This window comes from Jaculus jaculus, chromosome 5 (genome assembly GCF_020740685.1).
Source record: "Jaculus jaculus isolate mJacJac1 chromosome 5, mJacJac1.mat.Y.cur, whole genome shotgun sequence".
Classification (NCBI taxonomy): domain Eukaryota; kingdom Metazoa; phylum Chordata; class Mammalia; order Rodentia; family Dipodidae; genus Jaculus; species Jaculus jaculus.
The window spans coordinates 169,172,707-169,191,831 of record NC_059106.1 but is presented as its reverse complement, the minus strand read 5'-3'; the positions used below and the strand labels follow the sequence as shown (position 1 = coordinate 169,191,831).

General features: G+C 43.7%; 1 protein-coding gene across 2 annotated transcripts in view; it reads right to left on the bottom strand.

The window, feature by feature from the left end:
• Nucleotides 1-19,125, bottom strand: part of Ttc27 (tetratricopeptide repeat domain 27) — a 125,862-nt gene that overhangs the window by 27,995 nt on the left and 78,742 nt on the right. For both annotated transcript variants that reach the window (XM_004667337.2, XM_045151126.1), the window contains exons 13-15: nt 12,644-12,871; nt 5,336-5,434; nt 3,618-3,670 (exon numbers count right to left, since the gene is read on the bottom strand). In XM_004667337.2, the coding sequence (XP_004667394.1) occupies nt 3,618-3,670; nt 5,336-5,434; nt 12,644-12,871 (380 nt within the window). The remainder of the gene's footprint in view (nt 1-3,617; nt 3,671-5,335; nt 5,435-12,643; nt 12,872-19,125) is intronic.

Below are 19,125 nucleotides of genomic sequence, written 5' to 3'. Positions count from 1 at the left end.
AACCAACTGCACACTTAGAGTTGAAGAAAATGTTAAAACAAACAAAAGTCACCATGTGACTAAATTTCAACTGCATAAAATCCAAGAGAAAAACTGGTGGCCTGGGAAAGAATAGCGAGGACTTCACCAAGCATTTCAGTTAAGCTCCTCTTCCTGGCTGTGGTGCCATGTGAGCATGCTGACATCCTTCCTCCATGATACAATGGCTCACCTCAAAAACTGTGCGCCTAAAATAAACCCTTTTCTTCTTTAAAAAAAGAAGAAGGGGAAGAATTCAAGTTAAAAAATAAAAGTGAGCTGGAGCGATGGCTTAGCAGTTAACGTGCATGCGTGAGAAGGCCAAGGACCGCCAGATGCACAAGGTGATGACGTCGCACATGTGCAGAAGGTGGTGCAAGCATCTGGGATTCAATTATAATGGCTGGAGACCCTGGCACACCAATTCTCTCCCTCTCTCTTTCATTCTCTCATAAAAAAAAAAAAATTAAAAAGGCCAATCTGTTGGGCTTACCTCAAAAATAAATAAAGTAAAAGAGTAGTGAGGAAACAGAGAGGATGAGCTAAGACTCAGATAGACATCTGATAGAAATTCTAGAGTACAGTTGAAGAGAGGGCTTAGCAGTTAAGGCACCTGCCTGCGAAGCCTAAGGACTACGCTCAACTCCCCGGGCCCCAGGTAAGGTAGACACCTGAGATAACACAAGTGTCTGGAGCTTGATAATAGTGGATGGTGCACTTCTAACACGCTCAGAGCAAGAGCTTTGGCTTAAAATCCATAGTCAGCTCAACGTGGCACTAACAAGGAAGCGCAAAGTCAAACACTTTGAAAATTTCATTTATTTGTAAGCAGAGAGAAGAGAGAATGTGCACACCAGGGTTTCCTGCTGCTGTAAACAAACACTGGACACATGCACCCCTTTGTGCATCTGGCTTTACGTAGATACTGGGGAATTGAACCCAGGCCGCCAGACTTTGCAGCAAGCACCTTTAACCACTGAGCCATCTCTCCAGCCCCAAATCAAACATTTTTAAATGTGCAGAGACTAAAAAAGTGTTCTACCTAGTGATCTTAACTAAAAGAACTACTAGAGGATTTTCTCTTACAAAATAAAAGGGAACTCAAAGAAAGAAAAGAAACACTTTCAAGTAGCAAACACAAATTATTTTTCTATGGGACTTTTCTTCTTTTTCCATCATCTATTCCGTCCCTTAGCTATCGTCACCTATGTGACAGCAGCAGTCTTCAACAGTGCTGAATTCAGACTCCTCAAACCCCCACTTACGAAGGAATGGGCATCTAGTCATCCTGGAAAACAGCTCAGCAATTCATGCCACAGAATATAGTGTCTATATGTCCTGACCTCACACAATTTTACAGGAATTCTTTCTTCCTCTTTTAGTAAGAATGGCTTCTTTCCGAGAAGCTACATCTCAGGATTCACTTATAAGCCCACTAAGGCAGAGGCAATATGGCACAGTAGAAATTATACACAAAGTAGGTATTTTTCCCAAAGGAATCTAAGACTGAGAAAAAGCGAAGACTTTAGTACAGAGCCCAGTAATCACAAAGGCACAGATGAGATCACCTGGAGACATGAACATGACTGTTATAGAGGAATAGTAATAATTTACCTCTGAAGTAACAATTTCATGGATCAAGAATTAGCTATGTCTAGAGCAATAGCAAAAAAAGGACAAGAGTAACATTAGACAGGAATAATGGAGTGATGTACTTTTGATCTTGTGTTCCTCTCACACGCAACCTATTCAAAGAATTAGCTATGTCTAGGGCAGTAGCAAAGAAAGGACAGAGTAACATTAGACAGGAATCATGGAGTGATGTACTTCTGATCTTGTGTCTCACATGAATCCCACTCAGAGAAGCAGAAAAGCAGGAAGTTAAAGAACACGTAGGAGCTGCCCGCGCAGAGCGCTAGGAAACAAGGCAGAGCGTGACAAGCCTTGCCAGGTACAGAGTTGGCTGAGCTACCAGAAAAAACTGACCATGGGGCTGGAGAGGAAACCTCAGCCTGAAAAGGGCTTGCATGCGAAGCCAGACTACCCAGGTCCAAATCCCAAGGACCCACGTGAAGCCAGAAGCACAAAGTGACACATGCATCTGCAGTTTATTTGCTGTGGCTACAGGCCCTGTTGAGTCTATTCTCTCCCTCCTAAATATTTTAAATATAAATATTTTAAAAACAAAAAACTAACAAAATCACTCTACAACTATGACTGGAGTTTCCCCACCCACCATGTTAAACCAACAAGGTCTTCATTAAGTTTTAGCACAATCCATTGTAATCAAGAACATAATAGTATTTTTCTGAAGAGAATGGCAAAACAGTAGTTTGTTTATGTAGAATGTGATCCAAGTGCAGAGGAAGCATTTTGTGATCTCATGGACATGATAATATCTTCAGAAATATCTTGTGATTCCACAACAAAAAATAAGTTTGAAAGAAAGGCTACACAGAAATGGGAATATCTCCATCCTGGTGTTGGTTTATTACAACTCTGGCAGTACCAATTCTTGTCTCTTCCCTTTCCTTCACTTCTCATGGCCCAACCCCAGTCCAATTGGTTGTCCCTTTAAGCTGCCTGGCATCTACCCGTGCCTTTTCTATTCCCGTTATCTCATGCCCGCAATGTTACAACAGCTGCCTCCTGACTGATTTCCCACCCTCCAGTTTCCTTTCTAGTGCATCTCATACATTACCTCCAGATAAATCATCCAAAAAGCCTTTCTTCATGAATCTCCCTGCCCAAACCCTAGCTTTCTCTGTTTCCAAGAGGACAAGTTCTCTACATGTTACTCAGATGACGAGAATGCACAGCAAACTGGCCCGCCTTGCTTACAGCCTTTTCTCACTGAAGAGTCCCCGTCACTCTCGATGGACTGCTTCACGTCCCAAGTCTCAGACTACGCCACTCATTTATGATGCCACTCTGCATTTGGCCACATCATTTCCTCTGCCTGAAAGGCTTTCTCCTGTCTCCTCTACCTACCCTTCAAATTTCACTTAAGGACAATAAATGCAACTTGCAAGCAGGGTCACGAGCCTTCTTTCTCCTGGGAGCCTCGCAGAACTACGGAGATTTACAAGGACGTGCAGAAAGTGCTGCACAAGCAGAGCCTACTTGATTATAGTCCCTCTGCAGTCTCATGAGACAGCGGCCTCAGTTTGCATCTCTAACCAATTTTAAAAACAACACTGCATATTTCTACTTTATGCCTTAAACCTACATCTCCTGAAGTCATGTTCATATTTGTTGTTTTCAAAACTGTCCAACACATGGCCGGCTGTTAGTGAAACCATCAACTGAGTTGACCAAATGAAAGAAAGCATGCCTTCTTTTATCATGTGATGAAATTTAGAGTACAGAAATTTCAACAGCAATAAAAATTTCTTACTTTGTTATACATGCAACGTTTTAAAGAAATACTGTACATTTAAAATCCAAAGGCTTCCACTAAATTACAATAACTCACACACAAGGATCATAATGGAAAAGATGAGGTGCCAGGGACAGTATTTCAACATTCACTTGAAAAAAAAAAATCTCTCTCATTTTTTTGGGAGGCAAAGTTTTTCACATTTGTCTGGTGCACTTACTTTTGTTTTAATCGAATATAAGAAGTTGATAAATTGTTCCAAGCCTCGGCATTCTGAAACAATAAAGAATCAAGTTAGAGACCATTTTCATTAGAGTAAGATCATTGCTAAAATCAAAAATACTGCCCATTTGTCCAGTCTAATATGTGCTCTTTAAAAAAGAAAATCACAATTTTCCATTTGGAAGGGAAAACTAAAACTGTGTAACTTACAAAGAACTCAAAAGAAGAAGAAAGCAACCAGTGAGATAACTGTGACTTAGCTGGTTCGGAGGCTGGTCAAGAGTTCACTCTCAACGTTGTACTTGGCTGGGAGGTGGCTCAGTGGCCAAAAGCAAGTGCTCACAAAGCCCGCGGGCCCGGGCTCCACCCAGCGCCCATGTACAGTAGATGCACAAAGCGGCACACGCACTTAGTGTTCTCTCTCTCTTTTCTCAAATAAATAAGTTTTTAAAAATAAGATTACAAGATAGATGGAAAACTGATACTATAATCTATAATTCATTTTAATTTGTTTATTACAAAAGAATTATTTATTACAAAAGAATACTGTTTTCCCTATCATACCAGGCTTTTTCATCTCCTACCACCATTCATCAGACAGGAGGTCAGAGAGTAGGCGTGTTAGGACTGGCCCTGCAGCTTAGTGGTGGAGCCTGCGGAGACTGCGCAAGGCCCTGGGTGTGATACCCAAGCACCGCAAAAACGTAAAGAAAGAAAGAGCGGAAGAAGGAGAATGAGAATGCAGTCCCCTGCCCAGTGACAAAAATAAAACAAAGGCAATTTCTTTCTGTTGTCTGGCTACCTGGACATAATTTTTAATATTTTTACTTATTTATTCACAAGCAGAGAGACACAGATACAGAGAGAGAGAGAGAGAGAGAGAGAGAGAGAATGAATATGAATGGGTGCCCCCAGGGCCTCCAGCCACTGCATACAAACTCAGATGCATGAACTCCTTTGTGCATATGGCTTTATGTGGGTACTTGGGAATTAAACTTAGGTCGTTAAGTTTTGCAGGCAAGCACCTTAATCACAGAGCTCTCTCTCCAGCCTTAAATAAGGTATGTTTATGCTCACCAAACTGTACTCGAAAAACTTATGCTTATGCCCATCTACTAATGCTACTCTCACTGATGGTTAGAAAACTTTCTCTTTTTAGATGGTGGTGACCACTGGGGTGACTCAAAGCTGTCTGAAGTGCTGAAAAGGGTCAGTGGAGTGCTCAGCGCTAAGTGAGACATCTCTATCACACCCTCTAAGACTCAGGGATCACTGCAGAAGAAGTGGTGGCAGAAAGAATGTAAGAGACAAAGGAATGGGAGGAATGATTTGCAGTACTGTCTTTCAGACACAAAGTGGCCTTGATGCTCATGACCTCTCAGTGACTGATGCTACCTACACAAGATGTGCATAATAGGAGTGAAAAAATGATGATATGAAAATGGAAAATAGACTAGTTGGAAAGAGGAATGGATTCAGTGGAGAGGGGATTCAAGAGGAGAAAAAGAGAGGGTGGTAGAAGGGATTATGATTACATGAGAATTATTATCCCCACAAAACTGTTAAACAGAAAAGGGCACCACACCAAAAGAACCAGTATGCAATTAACATAGTAGCCTGTGAGTAAACACCACACGCCTACACGTGACACCTGGCTGTGTATATTGGTGATACATGGTTTTAACTGAAAGAAGGGAAGCAGCTGAACAAACTTACATCAGGTTCTAGAGTCACACAACGCTGAAACGCCTTTGCTGAGCCCGCGTAGTCTTCCAAGGCCAAGTAGGCACAGCCCAGAGAAAACCAGACTCCAAGCTGCAGAGATCAACGTCAGTCATTCCGGCATGCAGATGCACATGGAGAGGGCACCCACCAGCCAGAAGATGCTGGCAACGAGCGCACTCCTCCAAAGAGCTCAGAGCGGGATAAACACTTGCCTCACGTTTAAAGATAGAAAACAACAATGGAAATTAATTTTCTATATAATTGTCAAAGCTATTTTAACATGAAAGCATGTGGAATATCATTACCTTTTACTAAGAAATACTGTTATTTGAGTTAATCAATTTCCTTAAATATGGGCTGAAAAAAATGGTTCAGTGGTTAAAGGCACTAGCTTACAAAGCCTGATGGCCCAAGTTCAATTCCTCAGTACCCACGTAAAGCCAGATGGACAAAGTGGTGCATGCATCTGAAGTACGTTCGCCCTCGTTCTCTCTCAAATAAATAAACATATTTAAAATACAACCCAATCCTTAGATGCAATGGACAATTTTGTTTACAGCCTCCTACCCTACACACGGGAGGAATCCGGCATTGGAACTCAGCATCTATTATATGAAAAAGTCTACACAGTATCAGCCAATTCACAACAGGCTAGCATGTCACAACTTAAAAGGACAGAGTGCTGCTTTCATCTTCCATTACACAATGGGTGACTTCTCCGGTTTAACCATGAGCCAAACTCCCCTAGCATGTATTTGTGTAGGCATGCCTGCAAATATCTTGGAAAACATGGGCTCAGAATTTGGCTGAGACGTAGACAGCAAATCAATTACAGAAGAAGTCTTTGCATCACAGGGTACCCTTACAATGCAATAATGTTAGTCAGAAAAACAGCTATCGCTTGTTTCACTTTCAGACAGGAGAGCAGCGCGCACACAGGCAGGGCGGGGGAAGGAAGGACACCGGTGCTCGGGGTCTTCCCCCGCTTTCCTAGGGCACAGGAGGAACCTTCCACATCCTCAGCGCCAGCCGCTCCCACAGAACGTGTTCCATATGGTGGGCAGAGGCCAGCAAGTTCTTTAAGCAGACTTTCAGCTGATACTTAGAGATAAAGTTTAGAAAGCAAACATCCTTGGGCAATATAACACTTTGCCATGAATTCACAAGAGACTATAAACAATGCCATCAAGAGACTTTATGCAAGACAGATTTTGGTGGAGAGATAGGGAAAACCTGAAGGGTGGCTCCTCCCAAGGGAAGAGAAGCCAAAAGACCAGACGTCTGAATTACAGGGCCTCCAGCAAGTTAGAAATGAGCTCACTCCTTTGCTTTCACCCAGTTATTTATAGAATAAATAAAAAGAGCTTCAATGCACCAAAACACACTCCCTGAACGGGATACAATCCAAGAGGACTAAAGTCTGACATACATAAAACAGGTCCTTGGGGCTGGAGAGATGGCTTAGTGGTTAAGGCGTTTGCCTGCAAAGCCAAAAGACCCTGGTTCAATTCCCCAGGACCCACGTAAGCCAGATGCACAAGGTGGCACATGCGTCTGAAGTTTGACTGCAGTGGCTAGAGGCCCTCGTGAGCCCATTCTCCCTTGTTCTTTCGCGCTCTCTCTCTCTCTCTCTCTAAGTAAATAAACAAACAAAAAATAAATAAATAAAACAGGTCCTCTATTCCCAAATAAGCTGAAAGCTTTAAAACCTGTGTTATATTTCATTAATTCCAAGGTGTGATATATATATTTGAAAGAGATACAGAGAGGTATACCAGGACCTCTTGCCACTGCAAACAAACTTCAGGGGCATGCTCCATTTTGTACATCTGGCTTTATGCAAATACTGGGGAACTGAACAACAGCTGGCAGCCTTTGCAAGCAAGTGGCTTTGCGTGCGGAGCCATCTCTCTAGCACCTCTTGTTAATGGTAAACTCTTGTTTACCATTAACATGTCTGAAATAAAGACATGTCAGAGATTTTTGTTAGGGTGGTTAGGTTTGGCGCTTCTTTTTTAATATTTAGACTTTTCTTTGTGGTGTTTGTGCATGTGTTTGGGTGTACTAATACCTTTGCAAATGAACTCCAGATGCATGCATCACTTTGTGCATCTGGCTTTAGGTGGGTATTGGAGAATCAAACCCAGGTTGTTAAGCATTGCAGGCAAGTACCTTAACCCCAAGGCCATTTCTCCAACCCCTATTGTTGTTATTTTAATCTACTTAAACTATTATCAATAATGCTGACATCCTGGCTCAAGATTATCACATGCATTAACAAATCATTTTAAAAAATCAGAAAAGGCCTCACACAAATCATCAAAACAGAGTTGAACAAGATCTTTATTATCTAGCCCAGTGCTATGAGATAGCTAAGAATGCTAGCCTTTTTACATGTCCTAGTGGCTACATCCCAATTAATAAAAATAAATGAGTAAAGTTTAATGATACTTAACACTACATATCCAAAATGAGATTACTTCAACATGCTACTAATATATAAAGTTAGAGATATTTTATAGTCATTTTTCATATTCTAAAATTTGATGTGTAGCCAGTACTTAACAACATGTGTCAGTTGTGCTTATCCAATTTCAATGCCACCTTTTAGACACTATAATCATTCCTGTTCATTATCAGCACAAAACCAGTTGAAGGACAGTAGAGGACAAAAGGGGCTCTGGACACCTAGATGGCCTTGGCGGTCGCTTAACATCTGAGTTTCAGTCCCTGTGACATGAGTGGGGGTTAAACTAGGCTACAATTCCAAGGCTCCTGAGACCCCACACCCTGCGCCGGCAGGTGACAGGGCACAGAGGTGCACTAGTGTCATCTAGTGGTTGACGACGACCACTGATCACACAAGTGAGCAGCTAAAAGGACAATTTCAACAGAGGCTTCGCAAGTCAAGTCAAAAGAAGCCAAAAGGAAAGTCAATCCTAGAAATGAAATAATTTGCTCACAGTCACAGAAAGTTCCTGGTTCCTGGAGAACAATGTGACTGATGAAGAGAGTGACTACAATGCCTAGTCAACCACAACATTCAAAACACAATTTCAACAGTCTATTACTCCAAGAGCAAGAAGCTCAGTGCCGCAAGAGAACGAGGTAAGTAACTTCTATAATTAAAAATACAATGTTTTATGACTCTGGCATCTTGTTTATAGTTACAGAAGAGTACACCTAAAGCAGATGTGCAATAGGCATCACTTGCTTACATACCAGTTCTCTGTCTTAAAAGACAAGCTGCTAGGGAGGCAGAGGTAGGAGGATCGCCATGAGTTCAAGGCCACCCTGAGACTACAGAGTTAATTACAGGTCAGCCTGGACCAGAGTGAGACCCTACCTCGAAAAACAAAACAAAAAAAAAGACAAGCTGATGGGCTGGAGGGATGGCTTAGTGGTTAAGGCACTTGCCTACAAAGCCAAAGGATCCTGGTTCGATTCTCCAGGACCCACGTAAGCCAGATGCACAAGGGGGCGCACGCATCTGGAGATCATTTGCAGTGGTTGGAGGCCCTGCCCATTTTCTCTCTCTCTCAAATAAATAAATAAATATAAAAAATATTTTTAAAAAAAGACAAGCTGACTACTGAGATGTTTTTCCTCCTCAGGATTTCTGTAGAATGAATAGTCAGTAGGTTCACATGTTTTCTAATTTCCCTCAGGATTGACTGCTTTGAGTCTATCACCCATGATAAAGGTTAGCATTATAATCCAATCTAAATGGCATGCCCCATTCTCCACTCTCTCCTTCCTATTTCCCAGCTTCCTAAGTCCCATGATACAAATGCGAACAAGCTATGGAATGTGGTTCATCGAACAGGAAATGACCTAGCCAAATCCAAGTGTGGTACTTTACTCTGAAGTGATGCTTAAAGCTCTTTTTAAAACGTGCACAGCCAGCTCCTTCAGAACCTACCTTCTCCTTTACTAACCCTCAAAGCTTCCTCCCTAAAGCAGCACAAGCCCTAGCTGTCCGCTTCTCTGTCTCACTACAGGAATAGTTTCTTCTATTTTAGAGTTTTCCTTTTACTAAAGGGTCAACTATCTTTGATACATAGTTTTCTTTTACTATGGTTATTAGCTGTTTAATGCTTCTCTTACTCTTGTCTAGGTGTGTATTCCATGGTTCTTAAAGTTCCCTATTCTTTCCAGAGAGCTGACAAGATGTTTACAGGTCATCTATGCATTAGACTTTCATGAAAGATATACCTCTCTGTCATGCTACAGACAATGGGACAATAATGATTTTTTAAATCATTATTACGCAGCCCAATAGGCAGGAAAGTAAAGTGACACTATGTAACTACGGGCTGGAGCTGTGCTAGACTTTGTACATACACTGGCTCTATTGTTCCCAGCAGTGAAATGATGTAGAAATCTCCATCTTACAAAAGCTCAGAAGAAAGACACTGGCTGTGCCTAGAATTCAGAACCAGGTCTCAGGCAGCAATATCTGCCTTCCCCTTGAACTTCAGTTCCACCACAGCCCAGATGTTATCACAACAGGGCTCGCGTTTCTTGGCAATTATGCAAGTGAGACCTTAGGCGGTTCATTTTTTATTGCTTAACAACAGAGGAAAGGAAGAACAAAAAGAAAAGAAAACCTCTTTTCTGCACATGTTATTCACATATGCTCATCCTGTCCTCTCTATTGGAATGTGAGCGCCAACCTCCTTGACTCCCCCACCACAAATACTACAAATCTGCAACGGAAACTGCTAAACTACATCCCAAATAAAAGTATTTTCTCTTTTCAAAAACCAAACTGAAGCGGGGTGTGGTGGCACACGCCTTTAATGGCTTAGCTGTTATGGCATATGCCTGTGAAGCCTAAGGACTCATGATTAACTTTCCAGATACCAAATAAGCCCGACTCACAAAAGGTGAGGCAAGTGCAAGGCTTCTCAGGCATGTGCCATAACAGCTAAGCCATCTCTCTAGCCCAACATTCACTGTTTGCTCAAACTTTCCACAATACTAGTTTTGACATACCAGCCTTTTATTCAAAACTGCAAGAGACGCCCACACAGTAGGATAACTCTAACATGGTCTTAAGTGGTTAACAAACTGGTTCCACTTTATCATTTCCCAGCACACAAACTGTCTTCTGATAGGCTGCTACAACATAATACAATCCCACATCCATATTTAGTATACAGCAAGCATTTAATCATGTTTAGTCATCGGAACTACAAAACTGTCTAAAAGGAATGAAAACAAAAAAACAATTTAAGTATATGATTTTTAAAACCTTATCTAACCAACCAACTGTGGACCAAACGTTGGTTTTACTATATCAAAAGAGTTACAAGATCTATATATTAAAAAAAAACAAACTGTTTTCAAAACTAAATTGCTGACAGGTACACAATCACTTATAGTCCCAAGATCCAGAAGGCTGAGACTAGATTGTAAATTCTAAGTCAGCCTGGGCTACATAGTGAGACATTATGTCAAAATAATAATAGTTGCCATCACCATCATCATCATAACTTACTAAAAGATAAAAAGATATTAAAGCAAAACTGCAGCTTATTTTGTGTCAAATGTGGCCTGGAGCTCTCCAAGTAGACTAGACTAACTGACCACTGAGCCACAAGGATCCTTCTCTCCCTACCTGCCCAGCACTGGGATTATAAACACATGCCACCATTCCTGGCTTTTCTATGTGCATACCAAGGGTTCATGTCTGATTGAGGTATCTCTCCCATACTAGACAGTATGACAAAAAAAAATAAAATAAAACAAGCTGGGCGTGGTGGTACACACCTTTAATCCCAGCACTTGGGAGCCTGAGGTAGGAGGATCACTGTGAATTTAAGGCCAATCTGGGACCACACAGTGAATTTCAGGTCAGCCTGGGTTACAGTGAGACTCTACCTCAAAAAAAAAAAGGATTGGAGAGATGACTTAGTGGTTAAGGCACTGGCCTTCAAAGCCTAATTACCCAGGTTCGATTCTCCAAGTCCCATGTAAGCCAGATGAAAAAGGGGGTGCATGTGTCAAGAGTTCGTTTGCAGTGGCTAGAGGCCCTGGAGCATCCGTTTTTATCTTCTCTTTCTATCTGCCTCTTTCTCTCTCTCAAATAGAATAAATGTTTTAAAAATACATATTAAAAACAAAAACTTAAGCCTTGTGTGGTGGTGCACGCCTTTAATCCCAGCACTCGGGAGGCAGAGGTAGGAGGATCGCCATGAATTCAAGGCCATCCTGAGACTACATAGTGAATTCCAGGTCAGCCTGGGCTAGAGTGACACCCTACCTCAAAAAAAAAAAAAAGGAAGAAGAAGAAGGGCTGTGGAAGTGGTGTTGCAGTTAAGGTGTTTGCCTGTGAAACCTAAGGACCCTGGTTTGATTCCCCAGGACCCATGTAAGCCAGATGCACAAGGTGGCACATGCATCTGGATTTCATCTGCAGTAGCTTCCCTCAAAACCTAGGCCCTTTCCTATGGATTTATCATGTCATTTAAAGACCCATACCTTTTCTTTAAATATCAGTTTTTCAAGCATGCAAAAATATTTTAAAGGCTACGGAGATGGCTCAGCAGTTAAGCATGCTTTATGGACAAGCATGGGGCCCGAGGGGATAGGAAAGTGGCCCCCACCATAGGCAAGCATATGGTGTGCTGCATGGGCACAAACAAATGCATATACTACACACATACACACCAAACACACATGCTCACACACATATACTTGAACAAAAGTTTAAAAATTTAAAAATATATTTTGAAAGTTCAAATTTATTTGTGCCCAGCATGGTGGCACATGCCTTTAATCCCAGGACTTGGGAGGCAGTGATAAGAGAAGCTATGAGTTTGATAGCCTGGGACCTCAGAGTGTGTTCAGGTCAGTCTGGGCTAAAGTGAGACCCTATCTCAAAAAAGAAATAAAAGTGTATATATAAGTGTACACATTTCCCCTTAAGTTACCCACACTCCACACTACATGGCCCCTCATGCACGAGGACTCTCTCACTGTTCACCTCAGCGACCACCCGCACAGTCCCGCGGCTCCCGCACTTCTGAGCCTGCTTTCCAAAGCTCCGCTCAGAACAGTCCCTCACCTTAAGACCTGCAGTATGAGTTAAGGGCAGGTACAAGAAAGAAGCAATGAGTAGAACCAAGAATGTTCAAGCAGCAGAAAACTTAAGTGTCTGTTTTTATGACAAGCACAAGGTGAATTAGAAGGAAGTGAGTTCTTGCTCTCAAGGAGGAGCTCCCACTCATTCCAGTGGGAATCAGACCCAGAGAAAAGCCCAAGTGCAGGAATGGGGGGTGAATGGTGTCTGACCTGCATGGGATTAATCTTCACGGAGCGCTCAAAGCATGCCACGCATTCCTGGAACTCCTTGTTGCGCAGGTGAAGGAGGGCTTTGGAGCGCTGGGCACGAGCACTGCGATGCCGCGACAGCGCCCAGGCCTTGTCGTAGCAGGAGTGGTCTCGCAGGACGTCTCCGAGCAAGCAATATAAACTTGGTGTTTCTCTTTTCTCCAGCTCCTGCCTAAGGATTTCTTCTGCCTGTGGGGGGAGAAAATTGCTTAGTTGAGGCTCCCTGCTATTTTCAGCACATATACACTGTTTATCCTGTAACCTAAGTGTGTCTTTTCAACATCTGAGGTAACGTGCTCTTTCAGGACACTAGCTGTAACAAGAGAGGCTGAGCTGCAGAGACGGTAAAGACTCTGGGTGACCACCAATGACGAGGCTCGGAAGGGTGGCCAGGCAAAAACCAGCGCACAGTGGAAGAAGGGACAGAACTGGGGCTAAGGAGAGCTGGAAGGCTGTGAAGAGCAGAGCAGAGAAACTGGGCCTTGGTCACTCAAGAGTTCTAGAGACCTGACAAGTCTGTAGAACAAAAGGCCTCGGATATCTCACCCGTTACACCGGACATTGCCAAGATGAGGACTCCTGATCCTAGGCTGTCTGGAAGCTGCAAAGGAACCCCGACTTCCTAGATCAACCAGAGCTGCAGCGCGTGGTGGAGCGGCAGGTCCAGCACCCGAGGCTGGCATGGTATCGCAACGCAAGCACCGACTGCTGCTCCTCCTGCCTGCCACAGCCACTCCTGTCGCCACGAAAGGACACAAAGGTAAAGAATGCGCCAAAGACTCCATGGAGGAGCGGCCATCCAGGTGGAACACCAGGACCCCAGCTAGCACACCACTACTAGGCACGGCTGATGCCAGGCAGTCTAGTCACTTTAGAAACTGAACGCTGTCCTCCATCATGGTCGGGCATGAAGGTCATTTCCAAATGTCCACAAGAGCCATGTGACCAGCTAGCTCTGTGCTTGTCACTACTCACCCTCGATCTTCTCCAGCCACGCCCATCAGCCTGGTTCAGAGAAATGCCAACGGAGAGCAAAAAACATGCCAGTCGCCCTACTGGGCATCTCTCACACATGAGCACCTTCATTCATATAAACAGTAATGATCTCACCAAATAGGATAAGACAAGTCATTGCCAAAATGGACATAGCCACCTACGAGAGCTATTCTCTAGGAAGCTACGATAAGATTTGAAAGTCTCTCAGGTACGTATCCCGGCAATTTGAAAATCTCCATCCTACATTTTGTTAAGCTGCAAATACCTGTATTTACTTAGCTACCTAACTTCTGGGCAATCATTTTAAAAAAGTATGTGCTTCCAAGTGTCTTTGGATGTTGGCCCTTCTGCATTTGTGACACAGTAAAGGTAATACAGGAATCAGGCGTAGTCTGAAAATAGAATCTGAACTTATCAGAGTTCCTCAGGGGAATTTTAAGTCCCCAAAAGACAAAACAAACATGAGGATGTAATTCCTCAACTTGTGTGTGTGTCGTGTACACACATACGTGTGCAAATGAGCACACCCCATGTGCACATGTGCAAAGGCCAGAGGAAGACACTGGGGCGACTCCATTCCCTTCCCCTTTATTTCCCTGAGACAAAGTCTCTCGCTGACCCTGCAGCTCTTCGGCTAGGCTAGACTGGCTGACCAAGAAGTCCCGGGGAGCTGTGCCTTTAACGCGGAGCTGAGGACTGAGCGCAGCTCCCCACGCTTGTGCAGCACGCACTCTTAGCCACGGAGCCTCCGCTGCACCCCAATGTCCCCCACTCACTAAAGTATCTACCACAACTCTGTAAGGTCCCCATAGAGAAGTTCATTTAATAAAAATTACTAACAATGTCCACACAGTCTTTGGTAAGTTGCTCTTCGTGTGATTCAAGGCATTTTTCTTGACAGTACAGTACTTAAACTTGGCACCCATGTCATTCCAGAACTCTGGGGCTAATTCACTTAATAAATTCTCCCTGCTTTGGCCAGTTGCAGTGGATTCCACCTGTAACCAAAGAATGACCATTATAGTACCTGGGGGTAGAAAGGACTATAGGTGATATGTCCCTGGAGAAAATGGAGATCTGTGATTGGCATCTGAAACGGGTTGGAAAAGCAGTGAATATGCAGGAACCATGAACAAGAGGAACACTGGTAGTCCATGCCATTCACAGAGGAGAGACTTCTCAGACTGCTGACCTAACAAAGCTCTGTGTATCCAGACACTACAACAGAACACAGATGTGAGGTAGACCGCCTGCTTCCAGGTTTGCTAGGAAGAAAATGCCTCTCTGTGTTGTAAATCCTCAAGGTCAGAGAACCAGGCACTTTCTACAACAACTCATAAGACTCATTGTCCCTGCAGCTGACAAGCTGGTACAGCTAGAACTCAAACACCAACGCTTCACTTTCGGGACTGCTGGAGGGCAATGAAGGGCAGACCCACTGTCATTAGTTCCATGTGACCGTCAGGGCTTTTGGTTTCCTCAATGAATTTCCAGCTACAGACTGTCTTTTTATTCTTTGGGGAATGTTCTGACGGTGTCGTGACCGCAGTAAAAGTTATACTGAGGGCTGGAGAGATGGCTTAGTGGTTAAGCACTTGCGGTGAAGCATAAGGACCCCGGTTAGAGGCTTGATTCTCCAGGACCCACATTAACCAGATGCACAAGAGGGCATATGCGTCTGGAGTTCACTTGCACTGGCTGGAGGCCCTGGCACGGCCATTCTCTCCCTCCCCCCCCCCCCCCCCGGCCTCTCTGCCTCCTTCTCTCTCTGTCACTCTCAAATAAATAAAAATAAACAAAAACATTTTAAGTGATACTGAATGACTTTCAAAGTGGATCTCTTGGGATACTTGGTTAGAACCCTAAGATGCCATGTATGTAAGTAGTCCAGGGTCCAGAAGTCACTGAATTCACAGAGAAATCACAAGAAGATGCCTTGAGATCAGTGAAGAAACATGCCCAGCCTTCCCAGGCCCTTACCTTCCCTATTCTAGCCACCATCCACGTGCAGCCACATGAGAAATCCTAAGCCAGAGTCCAGCCAAGCCCCTCAGACAGCCCTGCCCCACAGGATCATGGGAGAGCGGCAAGTGGCCGTGTGGCTTTAAGCGCCAGGGCTTGGGTCGGCCTGCTCCACAGCCGTATGAACTGCAACAGTGGTTTGCAGCAAGCACATGCATCCCAGCAATTTCATCATGGCCAGCAGCAGAAGAGGGCGCGGGTCATGAAAGAGAGGCTCCGGAGTTTCAATGTGGACATGTGGGTTACTCAGGAAACAGAAGTCCCCCACTCCCTCAGTGTTGGTGCCAGCAGTGGCAGTCCTACCGATGAGAGGAATGTTACCTCACTCAGGCACGGTGACAACTGTACCTTTCCAACCATCATTGCCTCCAGACATATTTGTATTATTTATAGGTTTTGTTACTCATAGAGAGAAAACCCTGGGACCAAAAAGATTCTAAGGGTGCTAACTCAGAGAGAAATGGGGTCAAAATTTAAATTAGCTAAATGTAGCTCCTCATCGGAAAATCTTGACTCCCAGTGGTAGTTCAAGTAGCTTGGGATGGTTCTAAATTTTCTGCTTAACTACTTGAATAAAACCTGGACTCAAGGGCTGGAAAGATGGCTTAACACTTGCTTGTGAAGCCTAAGAACCCTGGTTCAAGGCTCAATTCCCCAAGACCTAAAGGTATCACATACATCTGGAGGTTGTTTGCAGTGGCTGGAGGCCCTGGTGTGCCCTTTCTTTGTCTGTCTGTCTGTCTGTCTGTCTGTCTCTCTCTCTCTCTCTCTCTCTCTCTCTCTCTCTCTGCATTTGCCTGTTGCTCTCAAATAATAAATAAATAAACCTGGACTCAAATGTGGCCATAACTAAACAAAGTTGAGATATCAGAAATTCCTTGGTGCAAAGGAAGGAATCCAGCACTTGAAATGGAAAAGCTCTCATTCATTTATTTGCAACCTGTTCCCTCCACGTGGCTTTGGGAGACGCACACATGCGGGAGAAGCAGAACCCTTGAGAAGTGCTGTACTGGACTCCTCTGGACCAGGGAATGCTTTGGGTTCTTCTGTCAGCAGTGGCTGGAGGTCCTGGTGTGCCCATTCTCTCTTTCTTTCTGCTTCCTTCTCCCTCACTCTCTCTCTGTCTCACCCAGATAAAGTTGTTGTTTTTTTTTTAAATTTTAAAGTGTCAGAACCAACCTTTTCAGAACTCTTGAAATTTTATAGACATACAATAATGGAGGAAGCATTTACTCAAGAGAAGGGGCCAAATTTGGTAAGAACCACAAAGCTCTGTGGCATTTTAAACCTGTGCCACTCCTAATCCCTCTTCTTTGGGTCTAGTAACAGAAAACATCAGCTTGCAACATTGGTGACCATTAGTGGCCTGGCAGCTACCAGAGCAATCTGAATGGGATTGAAACCCCAAAACTGCTATTAATATGCTGTGTCTGGTCGGTACTTACAAGAGTCCATTCACAAGGCTGTCTTCATTTCATATAACTCTAAGACTGTTTACGGAAGAGCCTTTGACAACAGCAAAGACAACTGACGGATTCTGCCGCCGCCTGAAGTAGTAGGGAATGAGGAACAGGGAGCGGCAGTGCAGGGCCCTGGAGGACCCGTGCAGGGCCGGAGGCGGCTCACTACATCAACTACTTGCTGTGCCAACGTGAGGACCAGAGTCTAGACTCCCATGACCCAAATAAGTGCTGAGGGGCATGGCAGTGTGCCTGTAATCCTAGCCTTTGGGAGGCAAAGACAGGGAATGCCCAGGACAAGCTGGCTGGCAAGGGTCTAGTGAGAGACGCTGACTCAGCACAGAAGGTGAAGGACTGAGGAAAACACGCTGTCAGCCTCCACAAGCACTTCCGCTCTCCAGGATGCACTGAGTGGCAGGCTGGAATACAAGCCTCAATAAATTTGTAGGGATGTATGTTCTGCAACCACCGTGAATAAAAAGAGAACCCAGTAACCAAACAAGATCTGGGAAATCACAAGTATGTGAGAGTCAAACAGCATAATCCTCAACAAGCAATGAGTCAGAGAAATTTGTGACAAAACTAAAAACATATTGAGATGAATAAAAACAGAAACATTCCAAAATTTATATATAGGATATGGTAAAAGCATGCTTAGAAGAAAATTTTTAGCTATAAATGCCTATGTTAACAAAGCTCAAATCAAATAATCTAATCTTCACCATAAAGAGCTAGAAAAAGAGCAAACTAAACCCAAAGCAAGCAATAGGAAGGAAATAACAGTCTAAGATTTCCACATGAGAAACAGGGAGTAGAAAAATAACAGCATCAACCAACCAAAGTATGGTTCTGGGGATTCAAATTACTGAGATTAGAAATGAAGGAGACACTGTTTCTAACCTTATCAAAACATAAAAGATAGTAAAGGGAATTCTATACTCCACAGATACCCTATGTTAAAAATGGGACCCAGGACTAGGGAGGCAGATTAGTTAGTGAAGTGTTTGCTGTGCAGTCACGAGGACTCGAGAGCCAGCATCTACACCACACCACGAGGCAGAGTAACGTGTGCTTGTGACCCCAGAGCTGCAGGGTGGAGGCAGGAGGACCCCTGGGACTTGCTGGTCAGCCCATCTAGCCTAACTGGCAAACTCCAGGCCAACAAGAGACCCTGTCTCCAAAAAAGGTAAGTAGTATTCCTGAGGGACAACACTTTCTGGCCTCCACATGCACATACGTAGGTACAGACATGTGTCCCTATACACACACACATGCATACATACATGCACATGCACACACACAGAGAATCCAAGAAGATCCTAAAAGCATCTACTTGATCAAAAATCTCACTCTGGGGCTGGAAAGATAGCTTAGTAGTCAAAGAGCTTGCCTGTGAAGCCTAAGGACCCAGGTTCAATTCTTCAGTATCCATTTAAAACATATGTAAAAGGTGTAAAAAAAAAAAATCTCACTCTTCAAATACTCATTGTACTTCTGACTAAATCTGATCAAAGACTGTGAAGAAGGCCTGGTGTTTACAGTCTTTGCAAAGGAGACAAAATAAATACACAAACAAAATATGCAATAAATATGCAAACGAAAGATCAAGCATGCAGGAAAAAGTCCAGGTTGAGAAATGCTAAGGTGTCAAGGATCTCACCTTGGTGGTTTATTTCATCCACCACAGCCCACCACTAAAGAAGAATGGGTGGCAAGTAACTTTGCTGCCAAACCTACCAACTCTGGGTGTCTGATTCTCTGGAAGATGGGTGTGGAGGATCAGAATGGGGCAGGGTCCTAGAGAAGGGGAGAAACACTAAAGCAGTGACCATGCCCGGTCTGAACTGACCTCGTCCCTCAAATTCCTGTTGTACTTGTTTGTTTGTTTTAAGATAAGTTAATTCTTTATTCTTGAGATCATACACCTCTTCCTTTTATCAACACAATTCTCTCTCCCAAGGGCAG